This window comes from Pelophylax lessonae (assembly GCF_965119305.1).
Source record: "Pelophylax lessonae genome assembly, chromosome: 3".
Taxonomy (NCBI): domain Eukaryota; kingdom Metazoa; phylum Chordata; class Amphibia; order Anura; family Ranidae; genus Pelophylax; species Pelophylax lessonae.
Window position 1 is genome coordinate 464,715,879 of NC_138770.1, and position 18,124 is coordinate 464,734,002.

Here is an 18,124-nt window from a genome sequence, read left to right on the forward strand (position 1 = left end):
TCCCTCTCGAAATTACCTCAGCTGTTCAGTGCTGCTCTTCAGTTTCTTGCTGCCTAGCTTAGGAGTAGGACTAGGTTCCCTGCTGGGACTCCTGTCTCAGTTTTTATTTTTCTTTGAAAAATTTTTTGAATTTATTTTCCTCACTCACTATCGCTAACTTAGAATAAAATAGTGAGTTTTAAAGGCTCACATTTATTGAAAAACGAAAAAAGCTCACAACACAATGGTTGCCTATACAGGCATGTTAGGCTCACACAGCAAAACGCCTGAAAATGTCAACCTGGCTCTCTTGTCAGCAGCACCGCTGCAGGCTCAGTCAGCCTTTGGTACAGCACCTTACTGCACAGGTCCACTCTTAGCACTCTTAAGTTCTCTCGATCTTTCCAAAATATACAGATCCTCCTCCAGTCCCCTGGACGTGTTGTAGCCTCAGCTCTTTCAGTCTTCTGTCAACGCACTTCGTTTTCCCAACTCTTCCATTCCACACCTTTTTTTCACACAAAGGCTCTGTCTGCAATTGGGAGCCCTGAGCTATCTTTGGGCTTGGTTTAAATTGAGCATACACACCTGCATACTCACACAACCTGCAGGCCTCTAATAAGACCTGGATACAGGATTTGAGAGTAAGGGCCCTTTCACACTGATATGATTTTCCTGCATTTTAAAAAAAAAAAATGCAGGAAAATGTCTCCCTTTTAAAACCTTTTACTATTTCTACCACTACGCTTGTGGGTGAGGTGCGTTTTGAAAAGTCATGCATGCTGCATCTTTGGTGCAGTTTTGAAAACTGCACCCAAAACGCAGCTTCCCATTGAAATAAAGAGGAATTGCAGCAAAATCGTGGTAAAAACACACCCGTTATTTGTATTTTTGAGTCACATGTCCATTTTTCACAAGTCCAGGCAGCCTAAAAAATGCATCAGAAATGCAGGTCACACACATCTGAAACACAGCAAAATCTCAGTAAAAAAGCATATGCGTTTTTACCTCAATGTTGCTACAGAGCAGTGTAAAAGGGGCTTTTATTCACATCAAAATCTCTTTGAAGTCTCCAAGTTCCAGACCCTGATCTGGAATGACCAAACCCAGAGGAAGCTATACAAATAGCTTTCTCCTCTCACAAATAATACTCTTGAGCTACACTGTGTGCCTTAATGCAAATCCTGCATGTGTCTGAATGTGTCTTTTGCTTAAACTTGCATAGTGGCAGGCCTAGCACTGTTATATACAGTTGTGCTCAAAAGTTTACATACCCTGGCAGAATTTATGATTTCTTGGCCATTTTTCCTGAGAATATGAATGATAACACAAAAACTTTCCTTTCACTTAGGCTACGTTCACATGTGAGCGTAGCGGATCGCGGGGAGAATCACTGCGATTCTGCCCGCGATCCGGAAATCATTGCAAATTGCGGGATGCCTGGGCGATGCCCGTGATTTGCAATGGCACCCCAAATGCTGTGCGATGTTGCCGCGATTTCCGCCTGCCGAATCTCGGTAACATCGCACAAACAGAATTGCGGGACGTATGACGCACAAAAGAAGCTCTTTTTTGGGTGTCATGCGTCCCGCGATTCTGTTTGCGCTAAGTTACCGCGATTCGCCAGGCGGAAATCGCGGCAACATCGCACAGCGTTTGGGGTGCCATTGCAAATCACGAGCATCGCACAGGCATCCCGCGATTTGCAATGATTCCCGGATCGTGGGCAGAATGGCTTTGATTCTGCCCGCGATCCGCTACGCCCACATGTGAACGTAGCCTTATGGTTAGTGTTTGGCTGAAGCCATTTATTATCAAATCAACTGTGTTTACTCTTTTTAAATCATAACGACAACAGAAACTACCCAAATGACCCTGATCAAAAGTTTACATACCCCAGTTCTTAATACCCTGTATTGCCTCCTTTAACATCAATGACAGCTTGAAGTCTTTTGTTTTTTGTGGATGAGGCTCTTCATCTTCTCCGATGGTAAATCTGCCCTTTCTTCCTGGCAAAAATCCTCTAGTTCCTGTAAATTCTTGGGCTGTCTTGCATGAACTGCATGTTTGAGATCGCCCCAGAGTGGCTCAAAGATATTGAGGTCAGGAGACTGAGATGGCCACTCCAGAACCTTCAATTTATTCTGCTGTAGCCAATGACAGGTCAACCTGGCCTTGTGTTTTGGGATCATTGTCCTGTTGGAATGTCCAAGTGTGTCCCATGCGCAGCTTCTGGACTTATGAATGCAAATTTTCCTCCAGTATTTTTTGATAACATACTGCATTCATCTTGCCATCAATTCTGACCAAATACGCCTTTGCAGCTCACACATCCCCAAAACATCAGCGATCCACCCCCGTGTTTCACAGTAGGAATGGTGCACCTTTCATCATAGGCCTTGTTGATTCCTCTCCAAATGAAGCATTTATGGTTGTGGCCAAAAAGCTCAATTTTGGTCTCATCGCTCCAAATGACTTTGTGCCAGAAGGTTTTAGTCTTGTCTCTGTCCTGTTTGGCATATTGTAAGTGGGGTACTTTGTGGCATTTGCATAGTAATGGCTTTCTTCTGGCGATTTGACCATGCATTCCATCTTTCTTCATGTGCCTCCTTTTTGTGCATCTTGAAAAAGCCAAACCACGTGTTTTCAGAGTCCTTTATTTCACCTGAAGTTATTTGTGGGTTTTTCTTTGTATCCAGAACAATCTTCCTGGCAGTTGTGGCTGAAATTTTAGTTGGTCTACCAGACCGTGATTTGGTTTTAACAGAACCCCTCATTTTCCACTTCTTGATTAGAGTTTGAACACTGCTGATTGGCATTCTCAATTCCTTGGATATCTTTTTATATCCATTTTCTGTTTTATACAGTTCAACTACCTTTTCCCGCAGATCCTTTGACAATTATTTTGCTTTCCCCACAACTCAGAATCCAGAAACCTCAGTACAGCACTGGATAAAAGATGCAAGGGTCTTTCAGGAGTCCAGAAACTCATTGACCTTTTATACACACACACTAATTACAAGCAAACAGATCACAGGTGAGGATGGTTACCTTTAATAGCCATTCACACCCCTTTGTGTCAACTTGTGTGCATGTTATCAGGCCAAAATCACCAGGGTATGTAAACTTTTGATCAGGGTAATTTGGGTAGTTTCTGTTGTCATAATTTAAAAAGAGTAAACACAGTTAATAATAAGATGCTTCAGCCAAACACTAACCATGAGTGGAAGAAAAGTTTTTGTGTTATCATTCTCTAAAAAATGGCCAAGAAATCATAAATTCTGCCAGGGTATGTAAACTTATGAGCACAACGGTATATACACACACACTTCCACTTTCTTCTACAAGAGGGGTATCTCAGGTCACTACTGCAGGCAGCAGCAGTTCACTTCTAATAGTCCATGATCTACTACTGCAGGGTGACATAGGAAAATGCTAAAACAGAACCAAAACTTACCTGGGTATAAGTAGCTGCTGGCTTCACTGGCTCTACAATGTCCATGCTGGTTGAGACTTTAAGCAGACAGACTGTCCCAAAAAACTAGTGTGGGGTACTGATCACCAGTCCCTAACACTTTGCAGCATGGATAAGTAAGGAAAAAGAAAAGAAAAAAAAAAAGGTGCCCAGCACCTTTGCAGGATCCTGGTGCAGAATCGCTGGGGTGGAAATGAGTCATCTGTGACACCACCACCACCTATCCCAGTGTCAAATGGAGTTAAGAAGTACAAATTAAGTAATTTCAAGCAAGTAGGAGGCACTGTGTCCTCTATGAAGAGGCTAGGTGCCACTAGCTTCAAAACCCACCTCATTCTTCCTTGGAGAGAGAAACACTTCAGAGGTCCCTGCAGTCAAACCTATGGAACCCAGTTAGTGTTAGTGTGTCTTTTTTGCCCTAATCAGATGGGAGGAGCAGTCACTCAGGTGGCTGTAGTGCAGGAGGGGGAAAAGCTAGATAAACTGGTTAGCGCAAAAAAAAAAAAGTAGACATAAAGAGGGGAATTTACTAAGACTGGAGAAGACAGAATCTGGAGAAGCTGTGCATGACAACCAATACGCTTCTAGTTTCAGCTTGCTCAGTAAAGCTTTGGAAATGAAAGACAAAAGCTGACTGATTGTCATGCACAACAGATTCAGATTTGGTCTACTCCAGTTTGGATAAATTCATCTCTGCCTGCTTCAGGTTAAGTAAATTCTCCCCCCAATGTATAGCGTACATGTCGCGGAGCTGATGCAAAATAAGTTCAGTACGGGAAAGTGAAGTTATTACCCATAGCAAAAGATTCTATTATATATCAAACATTGGACAAAATAATGTATTCAAAAAGTACTTAGGCATAGATATATGTAGAGCCTATTGTAAAGAAAATTACATATAACAAATAAAGGGCCTTTCATGGCTACAGTTTATTAGAGCTTAGGTGACCATATTAAAAGTAAATTCCACTTTTGTGGGAAAAAAAAGCAAACAAAGAAAAAATAATATAGTGTATAGAATTGTATAAAATTGTAATTGAATGTTATTAAAAATTATATTTTCTTTTCAATCTGCAGCCGCTGTAATTTTCTTAAAATGCAATGCAATATGGCTCCCTGAAGTTGTTCTGTACACAGAATGTGTACTGACTACACCCCAGAAACATAATTTCCTGCTTGTGTGATTGGCTCACCAATTTTCCTAGAAGTCTGCCTAAGATACAAGTTAGATTTCAGGCATCCTCTGCAACAAAAATGTAATTTTTGGTGAAATATTCCCAATAGGAACACGTCTAAAAGGATGCAAGCCCATCAGATTTAATCATTAGTGCTCTGCAGCTGCACAGCTGATTGATAATTATGAAACCACTCCCATTAGACCCACTTAGCACAGGTGAACATAGGAACAAACAGTGATTTCTTTAGAACAAAAGGTAGGAATCTGTAATAAAGTTTGTTGTAATCCTTGCAATGTACATATATATTACCCTGGGGGAATGCTTTTTTTCTCGACAAAAGTGGAGTTATGCTTTAAGTTTAGCATCAGTATGCTTCAGTTAACCAAGCCAATAGCTGTATGATTATGTGCTTGACAGCAGGTCTGAGAATTAGGAACATACAGTTGTGCATTCCTAATTATCTGTTGCAGGGTAAATTTACATTCACCCAGCAAGGAGCATTTTCCATTTCAACTTAAAAAGATATATTGCAGTCACAAAGGGGTAAGCAACATGTATTATCCTACCTCCACATCTGTGAATAGGTCTTTGCTATTCTGTAATATGGCATACATACAATGCGACACGGTTACTGCATGTTTCCAGTTATGATAAGGTACTCGTCGATAGTTCTTCTTCACGGACATAGTGAAACGACACAATTTTTCCAGCTCAAAACTTAAAAGTAATAAGAAAACCAGGTTAGGAAATGATACTATACAACAAAAAAGTCATCAATTCACACTAAAATGAAATGTAAGAGATAATCCAAAGTTTTAAACTGCAGCACAACAGAAAAAGAGGGGAAATTTGGACTCTTGTTCCAGTAGCAGTTATCAAAGAGCAGATTTCTTTATTTTGGATAGGTTTCCTCCTACTTATTGTGGTGAAGCAAGAGAAGGTGTTTTAATGGAAGAGAGATGGTTAAAAAAAAAAAAAAGCTTGACGGGGGTTTTAACCATTCCCTAATCTATACAAAACCAAGAAAAAAGTTTTGGCTCTATACTCCAGCAGATATTTTGCCGTTCTTCTCCTCACTTTTTTCCCCCTTGTCTTTTGTTCCTTTTCTCTCCCATGAGCCCTTTTCTTTTTTAAAAAAATGTAAATATACATTTTCTTTATAGTTGCTACTCAGCATCAACTTATCCACCCAATACATGTCACCCATGCCCACCCTAGGGAAGCGTTGGCAGTGCCACTGTCTTGGCCTCCTCATGTGTGTTGGTCCACATTGATGTAAATCAGTACCATCCCTTCCCCCCCACCTATAAATGTCTGTATATCATGCCTCATTGCTTTGTCTGTTTGATATTATGTATACCTCGCTAGCTTTATTTCAGACTTCATTTAATTCTGTTTCTCCTGAAGTGGTAGACATGTAGAGGATTTCTGTTCACTGAGGACCCACTATATCTCCTGTATCCAAGCATCAGTGGAACACATGTATAGACATATTTTATCACTTTGTGTGTAATTGAAATTGATGTTTCAATCTGTATCTGTATACTTTGTTTTTATATTTTTTGTAAAAATTTTACTCTATGTGTAATTTGTCCAGGGTACCGAGATAGTCTATCCCCTTCGTCTCTCTGGAGACTTATAGGGGAATTGTCTCCTTTTTCATTTTTTCCACTATTGTCATTTGGATGATGGTACCCCCATATTGTATACGCTCTTAGTTTCATTGGAGGCTTCCCCTTGTTTTCTATCACTCCAGCAGATTTATCTATAACATTATAGTTTATGATCCAGTACCCAAGGTGATCTTAAAGCAAGACGACACTGCAGCTGAGCCAAACAAACCAAAAACACTATTTCATTCCATTTTTAATATTCAAAGCAAATGCACCCATCTATCTATGCTTTATTTTTGCTGAGAAATCACTTTGAAAACCCTCTCTAGCATTTACTTTCTGGAATCCATTTGCTCTTAGCTCAAGGCATGCAGGCAGGGGTGGTGTGCTTAGCTGAAAAAAACCCTACTCCCCTCCGTACCAAGGATGTATGACATAATTTGCCTAGGCCTGGAAACCAGGAAGTAACTGAAGAAATGTAAAACAAAAATAAGTATTATACAAGTAAATATGATATGCTTTGCTATTTACTAATGCTAGCAGCATTATAATTAAAAATAGTCAATCTTGATTAAGTGAGTGAAGTTCCTCTTTAAGTTCAGATTGTTCACTCTTCAGTGATGTAAAGACCAATAGGAACAAAGACAATAAACCAAATTTAGAACATGTTAGGTCTGTTTTTGCCTTGTCTCTAAATACAGAAAGGCTTCTTTACAGTAAGAGCTCCAAAAAAGTAAAATACACCCCCAGAGGAGTTTGTTCTAATCAACCCAGTAGATTGACTTTTTTTTTTTTTAACACACAATTTGTTTTCTAATACACTGAATATAGCTGCCTACTTATATTACAATTATTATTGCAATTAACACTCTATATAGAGTCTATGAATACAAGTCCTGTGTCCTATACTGTACAATCAAAATAAGATATTTGGATTGAACACACCAAAAGGAAGCAAATGAATACTAAAGAATGCAAAAAGCAGTGATTATTTACACAATGCAGTAGTCCATAGTCCAGAGCTAATGCCTTAACTGATCTGCCTACAGTATACTGGAATCTGAAGGGCTGGTATGGGTATACACCATACAGTATATTTTACAATATATACTGTGCAATAATCCACACACCAAACAAAAATATAAAAGCAACACTTGTTTTTCCCTCCATTTTTAATGAGCTGAACTCAAAGATCTTAGACTTTTTCTGTGTACACAAAAGGCCTATTTCTCTCAAATACTGTTCACAAATATGTCTAAATATGTGTTAGTGAGCACTTCTCCTTTGCCGAGATAATCCATCCACCTCACAGGTGTGGCATATCAAGATGCTGATTAGACAGCATGATTATTGCACAGGTGTGCCTTAGGCTGGCCACAATAAAGCCTCGTACACACGCAACGAATTTCCGCCGACCGGTCGTCCGTCTTTTGTCCAGAGCCGTGTCTGTTGGTTGGAATGTGCTCTAGACTGCACACAAATTTTCCCGCACAACAGAATTCTACTTCAGAAGTGATGTCATGTGTTGGATTGCTTTGTATGTGTTCTTTCTTCTCTGAGCATGCCTAGTCTTGCTCATAAGATTTTTCCCCATCGAAATCTGTACTAATGAGACGAAAATCGGACGTGTTTTGATGGTCGACAACAATTTTATAGCCTGCACACCAGGATTTTTTTGGCCGAAAAGTCGGAGTCGGTTGTCGGAAGCACCATACTAACAAGCCGAAAATCGGCAGATCGGTAGACGGACGAAATTTCCTGGCCGAATTTCTACTCGTGTGTACGAGGCTTAAAAGGCCACTCTAAAATGTGCAGTTTTATCACACAGCACAATGCCACAGATGTCACAAGTTTTGAGGGAGCGTGCAATTGGCATGCTGACTGTAGGGATGTCCACCAGAGCCGTTGCCCTTGAATTGAATGCTCATTTCTCTACCATAAGCCGTCTCCAAAGATGTTTCAGAGAATTTGGCAATACATCCAACCGGCCTCACAACCACAACCACACTAGCCCAGGACCTTCACATCCAGCATCTTCACCTCCAAGATCGTCTGATAACAGCCACCCGGACAACTGCTGCAACAATCGATTTTCATAACCAAAGAATTTCTGCACACACTGTCAGAAACCGTCCCAGGGAAGCTCATCTGCATGCTCGTCCTCCTCATATGGGTCTCGACCTGACTGCAGTTCATCGCAGTAACCGACTTGGGTGGGCAAATGCTCACTTTCAATGGCATCTGGCACTTTGGGGAGGTGTTCTCTTCACCGATGAATCCCGGTTTTCACTGTACAGGGCAGATGGCAGACAGCGTGTATGGCGTCGTGTGGGTGAGCGGTTTGCTGATGTCAACATTGTGGATTGAGTGCCCCATGCCCCATGGTGGCTGTGGGGTTATGGTATGGGCAGGCATATGTTCTAGACAACGAACACGGGTGCATTTTATTGATGGCATTTTGAATGCATAGAGATACCGTGACCGAGATTCTGAGGCCCATTGTTGTGCCATTCATCCACGACCATCACCTCATGTTGCAGCATGATAATGGACGGCCCGTGTTGCAAGGAACTGAAAACATTCCAGTTCTTGCATGGCCAGCATACTCACCGGGCATGTCACCCATTGAGCATGTTTGGGATGCTCTGGATAGGCATATACAACAGCGTGTTCCAGGTCCTGCCAATATCCAGCAACTTTGCACAGCCATTGAAGAGGAGTTGTCTATACAAAGGAGATTTTTTGCTCTGCGTGAGGCAAATGGTGGTAAGATACTGACTGGTTTTCGGACCAACCCCCCCCCCCCCCCCCCCAATACAGTAAAATTGCACATTTTAGAGTGGGGAAAATGTCTTAGATCTTTAGGTTCAGCTCATGAAAAATTGGGGCAAAAACAAAGTGTTGCATTTATAATATTGTTCAGTACATATATATATATATATATATATATATATATATATATATATACACACACACACACACACATATACATACACACATATACACACACACACACAGTATCTCACAAAAGTGAGTACACCCCTCACATGTTTGTAAATATATTATTTTTTTTCACGTGACAACACTAAAGAAATGACACTTTGCTACAATGTAAAGTAGTGAGAGTACAGCTTTTAACAGTATATTTGCTGTCCCCTCAAAATAACTCAACACACAGCCAATAATGTCTAAAGCGCTGGCAAAAAAAGTGAATACACCCCTAAGTGGAAATGTCCAAATTGGGCCCAAAGTGTCAATATTTTGTGTGGCCACAATTATTTTCCAGCACCCTCTTGGGCATAGAGTTCACCAGAGCTTCACAGGTTGCCACTGGAGTCCTCTTCCACTCCTCCATGACAACATCACAGAGCTGGTGGATGTTAGAGACCTTGCACTCCTCCACCTTCCATTTGAGGATGACCCACAGATGTTCAATAGGGCTTAGGTCTGGATACATGCTTGGCCAGTCCATCACCTTTACCCTCAGCTTCTTTACCAAGGCAGTGGTCATCTTGAAAGTGTGTTTGGGGTCATTATGTTGGAAATCTGCCCTGCGGCCTAGTCTCCTCAGAGAGGTGGCTCTGAGGAAGAGGCTAAGCCTCGAAACACGTCAGCCGTCATCTCATCGGTTATGGACGATTATTTGGACTTATCCGGACATTTGGGAAAATGAGCTCGATATGCTATATTTACATCTATGTCTGTGAGTAGCCATTTTTAATGTAACATTAATAAAGCCTTGTATTGAGGATAATGCGCTAGGTCGGTGCGCCCTTTCTCTGTTTTCTTGCTTTTAGCACTCATGCAGCCTCAGACCATAACACTCCCACCACCATGCTTGACTGTAGGCAAGACACACTTGTCTTTGTATGCCTCACCAGGTTGCCACCACACACACTTGACAACATCTGAACCAAGTTTATCTTGGTCCCATCAGACCACAGAACATGGTTCCAGTAATAAATGTCCTTAGTCTGCTTGTTTTCAGCAAACTGTTTGCGGGCTTTCTTGTGCATCATCTTTAGAAGAGGTTTCCAACTGGGACGACAGCCATGCAGACCAATTTGATGCAGTGTGCAGCGTATGGTCTGAGCACTGACAGGCTGACCCACCACCCCTTCAACCTTTGCAGCAATGCTGGCAGCACTCATAAGTCTATTTTCCAAAGACAACCTCTAGATATGATGCTGAGCACATGCACTCAACTTCTTTGGTCGACCATGGCGAGGCCTGTCCTGAGTGGAACCTGTCCTGTTAAACCGCTGTATGGTCTTGCATACTGCAGCTCAGTTTCAAGGTCTTGGCAATCTTATTATAGCCTAGGCAATCTTTATGTAGAGCAACAATTTTTTTTTTAGATCCTCAGAGAGTACTTTGCAATGAGGTGCCATGTTGAACTTCCAGTGACAAGTATGAAAGAGTGAGAGCAATAACACAATGTAACACATGTGCTCCCCATTCACACCTGAGACTTTCTAAAACTAATGAGTCACATGACACCGGGGAGGGAAAATGGCTAGTTGGACCCATTTTGGACATGTTCACTTAGGAGTGTACTGACTTTTGTTGCCAGCGGTTAAAACATATAATGGCTGTATGTTAAGTTATTTTGAGGGGACAGAAAATTGACAGTTATACAAGCTGCACACTCACTACTTTACATTTTAGCAAAGTGTCATTTCTTCAGTGTTGCCACATGAAAAGACAATAAAATATTTACAAAAATGTGAGGGGTGTACTCACTTTTGTGAGATACTGTATATATATATATATCTACACATACATACACACACACACACACACTATATTGTCAAAAGTATTGGGACGCCTGCCTTTGCATGCACATGAACTGTAATAGCATCCTGTGCTTAGTCTGTAGGGTTCAATATGGAGTTGGTCCACCCTTTGCAGCTATAACAGCTTCAACTCTTCTTGGAAGGCTGTCCACAAGGTTTACGAGTGTGTCTATGGGAATGTTTGACCATTCTCCCAGAAGTGCCTTTGTGAAGTCAGGCACTGATGTTGAATGAGAAGAAGGCCTGGCTTGCAGTCTCCACTCGAAATCATCCCAAAGATGTTCTATTTGGTTGAGGTCAGGACACAGTGCAGGCCAGTCAAGTTCCTCCACCCCAAACTCGCTCATTCGTGTCTTTATGGACCTTGCTTTGTGCACTGGTGCACAGTCATGTTGAAACAGGAAGGGGCCATCCCCAAACTGTTCCCAAAGTTGAGAGCATGAAATTGTCCAAAACGTCTTGGTATGCTGACGCCTTAAGCGTTCCCTTCACTGGAACTAAAAGGCCAAGCCCAACTCCTGAAAAAAACACCCATCCAAATGTTTTGGATCAATGCACAAAGCAAGGTCCATAAAGACATGGATGAGCGAGTTTGGAGGAACTTGACAGGTATATATATATATATATATAAAAAATATAGTTCTTTGTACGGTCTTGGGGGAAAAAAATATGATCCTATTCATCAAATGATATTAAAGCAAGTGTGACATTTACTTTTGCTTACACTTTAGACCTACTAAGAATTAAAATGAAAGTTTGACTACCTTACCAATTTTTACCACAAGATTGATGTATCATATACACAAAGATTGCGGGCCAAAGATCTTCAAAAGGCCCTATATCAAAATGATGACTGAAAAAAAAAAAAAAAAAAGAAAAAACACACTTGTCACAGCACGTACAACCACATATACATAGGTTTGAAAAATATAATTTTTGTAAGAACTTACCGTAAAATTATTTTCCCTGAGTCCTCTGACAGACCTTGCCCTTCCAAGTATTCTTCACTATTGGGTAATGGCGCCATCTGCAGGATCAGGCTAGGTAGTGAAAAAATTAAAAGCTTTGACATAGACACACCTTAGGGGCTGTCCCTCTAGACATTACCATCAGACACTCAGAGCTACTATTCAGTTTCGTAGCAAGCAGTACAGGAAGACGACCAACCCCAAGATAGAGGGGTGGGGGCTGTGTCTGTCAGAGGACTCAGAGAAAAGAATTTTACAGTAAGTTCTACAAAAATTCTATTTTCTCTTATGTCCTTTGACAGACCCAGACCTTCCCATCCCAATAGTGAAGTATTCTTCACTATTGGGATGTCCCAAAGCAGTGCAGGTGTGAGGGGTGGGAAAAGAAGCACCAATAAAAACGGTAACGTGCAAACAAGGCCAGAAAACAAACGTGGCCAACAGGGCAACAAAAGCTCAACCAACAGGAGCTAACCCCAGAACAACAATTCACCCCAAGAAGAGAAAAAACATTTCTCATCAACGAACCGCAGAGCTCAAAAGCCCAAAGGAAGCCCCCGAGGATGCCATCACGTCAATCTTGAAGAGTTTTGTAAAAGTGTGCACAGACGACCAGGTCGGCGCTTTGCACACCTGAACCACAGAAGCCTGATGGCGAAAAGCCCAAGAGGCACTCACAGCTCTAGTAGAATGTGCCCTCACAAGGAAAGGAGGCACCTGACCCTTGAGTGAATAGGCCTGAACAATAGTCTGTCTGATCCATGTAGAAATGGTTGCAGGAACGCAGCCGTACCCTTCCGAGGTCCCTCAGGAAGGACAAACAGGGAATCAGACTTCCTAAAGGATTCCGTGGCTGACAGGTAATCCTTGATCGCCCGAACCACATCCAGGGAATGCAAGGCAAATTCCTTAGGATGCTTGGGCTTCGCACAAAGCAAAGGCAAAATTATATCCTCATTAAGGTGGAAGGCTGACACCACCTTAGGCAAAAAAGACTGGTTAGGTCGCAGAACAACCTTATCCCAATAAACGACCAGATAAGGCGAATGGCAGGAGAGAGCAGTCAATCCAGACACTCTGCGAGCAGGTGTGATAGCCACCAGAAAGGCAACTTTCTGGGACAACACAGTCAGAGGTATTTCTCTGATATTCTCAGAAGGAGGAAAACCATGTTCAAATCCCATGGAGGCAAAGAGGCCCTCCGTGGGGGAGTGTGATGATGCACCCCCTGAATAAAGGTGCGAATCAAGGAGTTAGTCGCCAAGGGACGCTGGAAGAAAATGGCCAAGGCCGACACCTGACCTTTAATCGTGCCCAACGCCAAACGTTGTTCCACCCCTTTCTGCAAGAAAGTCAACATCCTCACCACCGAAAAGGAGCGAGGATGCAACCATTGTGATTCCCATCAGGCAATGTACGCCTTGCAGGTACGATGATAAATCTTCCTGGAGGTAGCCTTCCGAGCTCTCAGCAAAGTAGGAATAACAGCATCAGAGAGACCTCTGTCTCTCAACACCTGGCCTTCAACCGCCATGCCACTAAAGCCAGAGACTATAAAGCAGGATGGAAGATCAGCCCCTGAGACAGCAGAGCTTCTCTCAGAGGTAGCCGCCAGGGAGGCTCGATGACCATCTTGAGGAGGTCTGCGTACCAAGACCAACGAGGCCAGTCTGGGGCCACCAGAATCACTTGTACCTGTTCCAATGCTAACCTGCGGAGAAACCTGGACAACAGTTGAATCGGGGGAAAGGCGTAAATCAGCTGATTCCGGTGCCAAGGCACCACCAACGCGTCCGTGGCGTCTGCCAGAGGATCTCGAGCTCAGGCCACAAACCTTTCCACCACCTTGTTGGAGACGAGACGCGAACAGATCCACGTCCGGTGTCTCCCACCGGGCTCACAGGAGCCGAAACACCTCCGGATGCAGGGACCATTCCCCCTGATCCAAGGACTGACAAATCAGATAGTCCGCCTGCCAGTTCTCCATTCCGGGAATGTTAACAGCAGAGATAGCAGGAACGTGTGCCTCAGCCCAAGTCAGGATCTCCGCCACATCCTTGGCCGCCCGGGCACTTCTGGTGCCCCCTTGGTGATTGATGTAAGCCATAGCCATGGCATTGTCGGTTTGAACCCAGATCGGGCGACCGTGCAACCGAGTCACCCAATGGAGTAGGAAAAGTTTTATCGCTCTGAGCTCCAGAACATTTATCAGGAAGGAGGATTCCTCCGACGACCACGTCCCCCGGGCACAAATAGTGTCCGGTACGCCACCCCAGCCTGTCAGGCTGGCATCCGTGGTAATCACCGTCCACAACAGGGGCAGAAAGGACTTGCCCTGGTTCAGAGTGGGTGACAGAAGCCACCATGAACTCTCCGTCCTTGTGAGACGGCTTAAACACACCATCCTGTTCAAGGACAAGGGATTCCTGTTTCATTTGGCAAGAATCTCTGCTTGCAGAGTCCTTGTGTGAAACTTGGCAAACGGGATCGCCTTGAAAGCTGAAACCATCAGCCCCAGAGACCTCATGCAGATCCGCAGGGAGGAGAGATTGTTGTCCCTGAGGGACCTGATCTTGCCCTGTAAAGTCTGGAGCTTTTCCTCCAGGAGAAAAACCTTCGCTTGAGCGGAGTCCAGGACGATTCCCAGATACTGCAGACATACTGACGGAGTCAGTGCCGATTTCTGGAAGTTGATGGTCCACCCAAACTCCTGGAGCATCTGAACCGTGACCGTCAGATCGCCCGACAGAGTGGCACACGAACTCGCCCTCAACAAGAGATCGTCCAAATAACTGAGGACCGCAATTCCTCTCGCGCAGCAGAGCCAGCACTGGGGCCAAAACCTTGGTGAAGACCCTGGGAGCCAAAGCTAGACCAAAGGGTAATGCCACAAATTGAAAGTGCTCCTCCGCCACTGCGAAGCTGAGATACCGCTGATGACCTTGGTAGATAGGGATGTGCAGATACACATCCTTAAAGTCGATGGAGGCCAGAAAATCCTCTGGATGTATAGATGCCACCACTGACCAGATGGATTCCATCTGGAACTTCTGCAACCGCACAAAGCGAACCTTGCCCTCCTTCCTGGGCACTGTGAACAGGTTTGAATAAAACCCGCAAAATCTCTCCCGCTGTGGAACTGGGATAACAACACCATGGGCAAGAAGGTCTAGCACTGCTCCCTGGAGAGTCGTTAAGTGATTGGGAGACAGACTGAGATTTGCTGGAAAGAACATGTCTGCAGGGCGAGATCAAAAATTTGATCTTGTACCCTGAACGAATCAGTTCGTGAACCCATTTATCCTGAATTAGGGACAGCCAGGGTTCCTGAAAGTAACGCAGATGTCCCCCCCACCCCTGAAACGGGTGAGGGCGTCCCTTCATGCGGAAGAAGACTGGGCCACAGCACCAGACTGACCGGCCTTGGGCTTACCAGACCAGGACTTCTTGTTACCGCCAGGGGCTTTGAAGGGCTTCCCTTTTTCCTGCGCCCCTTAGGCACGAAAGGGCCCCCGATGAGTCTTGACGGAAGGAGCCCGCCGCGCGTGGGGTGTCCTACCCTTAGCGGATTGGGGCAGGAGGGTACTCTTACCCCCTGTGAGACCCTTGACAATCTCATCCAAGGATTCCCCAAAAAGGCATGCCCCAAAATAGGGGATATCAGACACTGACTTTTTTGAGGCATGGTCTGCCGACCAGCTCTTTAGCCACACCATGCGGTGGAGTGCAACCCCCACCGCAGACAATCATGCGACAAGGGGAGCTCGTCCAGGGGCGCGTCACACAGGTACACAATGGCCTGAGCCATTTGGTCTGTGAGCTCAATGAGAGTCAGAGGAACCGACTCCGCCACCAAATTGCGCTTCAGCACCTTAATCCATTCCGTAACCGTCTGAAAAACCAGCACGGAAGCGAACACAGGCTCGAGGAGTGAGCCGGCCAACAAGTAAATATGGCGGGAAAGTGACTCCACGTGCCTATCCATCGGGTCTTTAAACACCGGGGAGTCTTCCACGGGCACCACCGTGGATTTATTAAACCTGGAGACAGTGTGGTCCACTTTAGGGGACACCATCCAGCGATTGGAAACCGGATCCGCAAAGGGGTAACGGCATTGAAAACGCCTAGGCAAAGCCAGCACGTGCTTCACTCGACACCACTGTTCGTTCATGATATTGTGAAACTCCTCGGGGCAGGGGAAAACCTGACCTGACTTCTGGGCTTTGCGGAACCCGAAGGAAACCCGCTTACCTAACAGGGTGGGCTCATCATCAATGTTCAAAGTCCCCCTAACGGAGCGAACAAGTGCGTTAACTAAAGCGCGTTCCTGCGCTGCAGCGGAGGACTCCTCCCGGTCTGAGTGTGCAGACAGGGAACCCTCAGGGGGGGCAGTGTCCATGGCAACCAAATCAGGCTCTGAATCAGAAGACAGAGAGGGCATCGGATTTCCCGGATGCACAAACAAGATCTGTGGGGAAATTGTCACCCTGGGACTCCATTTGGCAGATTCACAAAAAAATGACACTAACACCGTGAAACTGCACTGTCGCCGGAGACCCCCTTTATATTGCTAAAACAACTGTGCTAGTAAAGTGTCTTAAGAATAATGCCCAAAGCAATAAAGACCCCTTATAGTGCTAGAGAGATAGAAGAGACCGCTCTCCACAATTCCTCTGCAGCAACTGAAAGATGGACGGAGGGAGCGACATCATCTACTAGAGGCCGAACAGCTCCCTGAGCCACACAAAAATGGATGCCAATAGATGTAAATGGGGAAAATCACAGGGAAAATGGCCACCGCCCTTACTATGCGGCTGCCCACATCCAAGATGGCTCTGGAATGGGCGCCAAAAGGACATGTTAGCAAAACTGGCTGCTGCCCTCACTGTGATGCAGTCAGGCTTGCCCTCACCCAAAATGGCGGCTGAAAAACGGCGCTGACAGTCAGGAGCCCAGGAACCCTGGCGACTGCGGGAATCCACTAGGAAGCCCCCAGGACAAGGTAATAGCCCCACACCCCACGCTCAGCTGCGCAGCTAGAGCGCCCCCACAAGGATCAGGGAGGTAGGGACCGTCCTGACCTGCCAGGGGGACACCGCAGAGACCGCAGCTCTGCCATCCCCATTGAGTGGGCCCACATCACCTCCCCCAAGATGACTGTCCAAGGGACATGGGGGGTAGCATCACTCACCATAACACGGAACACCGGCTCCGCTCCGATACGGGTCACCTCCTACCCTGAGTGGGGATGCCGTCAGCCAAGAGGGGAGGCTGCAACACAGGGCGTTCCAGGGTTGAGGCGCCCCAGTGAAGAAAACTTCTCCGCAGGTTCGTCCCCATCTATTGGGGCACCGTAGTGGCGAGGCTTGGGCGGACCACAACCTGCGCACTCTCGTAGGCCAGACTGGGGTACCATAAGGATCTATATTATCCAGTGCGAAGCCCAGCCCGGCTGTCACTTGTAGTTCTCCAGGAGGATTCCCCTGACTAGCTAGCGATAGTGAGCGAGAAAAATAAAGAAAAAAATTCCAAAGAAAAAAATAAAAGACTGAGACCAGAGTCCCAGCTGGGTTCCTAAGTCCTACTCATGAGCTAGGCAGCAAGAAACTGAATAGTAGCTCTGAGTGTCTGAGGGTAATGTCTAGAGAGACAGCCCCTAAGGTGTGTCTATGTAAAAGCTTTTAATTAAGTTTTCACTACCTAGCCTGCTCTTGCAGATGGCGCCATTACCCAATAGTGAAGAATACTTGGAAGGGCTGCGTCTGTCAGAGGACGTAAGAGAAAGTATGTTTTATACATGTTTAATACCAAAGAGAATTACCATATAGTAATACTGCTGTTATTTTATGTAAGAAGAAAAAAAGGAAAGAGCGCACAGCCGCCCTAGCATAACACCATTTATTGCAGATAAAAAACAGAATTGTAGAGGACACACTCACAATTGGAAAATTGAAAGCATCCGACTCTGGGATAGCCAATCTGAGTGCACCTGCGCCCGGACAAGCCGGCATTGCGCATGTGCCAATGACGCAAAGGGGAGCAGAGCAGACGGAGAACACAGGCAGAAAGGCTTCAGAGGAGGACAAACCTCCTGACGTCACACCACACTTTCTGG

At 44.8% G+C, this 18,124-nt stretch overlaps 1 protein-coding gene across 2 annotated transcripts in view; it reads right to left on the reverse strand.

Moving 5' to 3' along the window:
* The window catches only part of PDE10A (phosphodiesterase 10A), a 796,398-nt gene that overhangs the window by 126,569 nt on the left and 651,705 nt on the right, over positions 1 to 18,124 (reverse strand). For both annotated transcript variants that reach the window (XM_082252527.1, XM_082252528.1), the window contains exons 15-16: positions 11,811 to 11,894; positions 5,199 to 5,349 (exon numbers count right to left, since the gene is read on the reverse strand). In XM_082252527.1, coding sequence (XP_082108653.1) covers positions 5,199 to 5,349; positions 11,811 to 11,894 — 235 coding nt within the window. The remainder of the gene's footprint in view (positions 1 to 5,198; positions 5,350 to 11,810; positions 11,895 to 18,124) is intronic.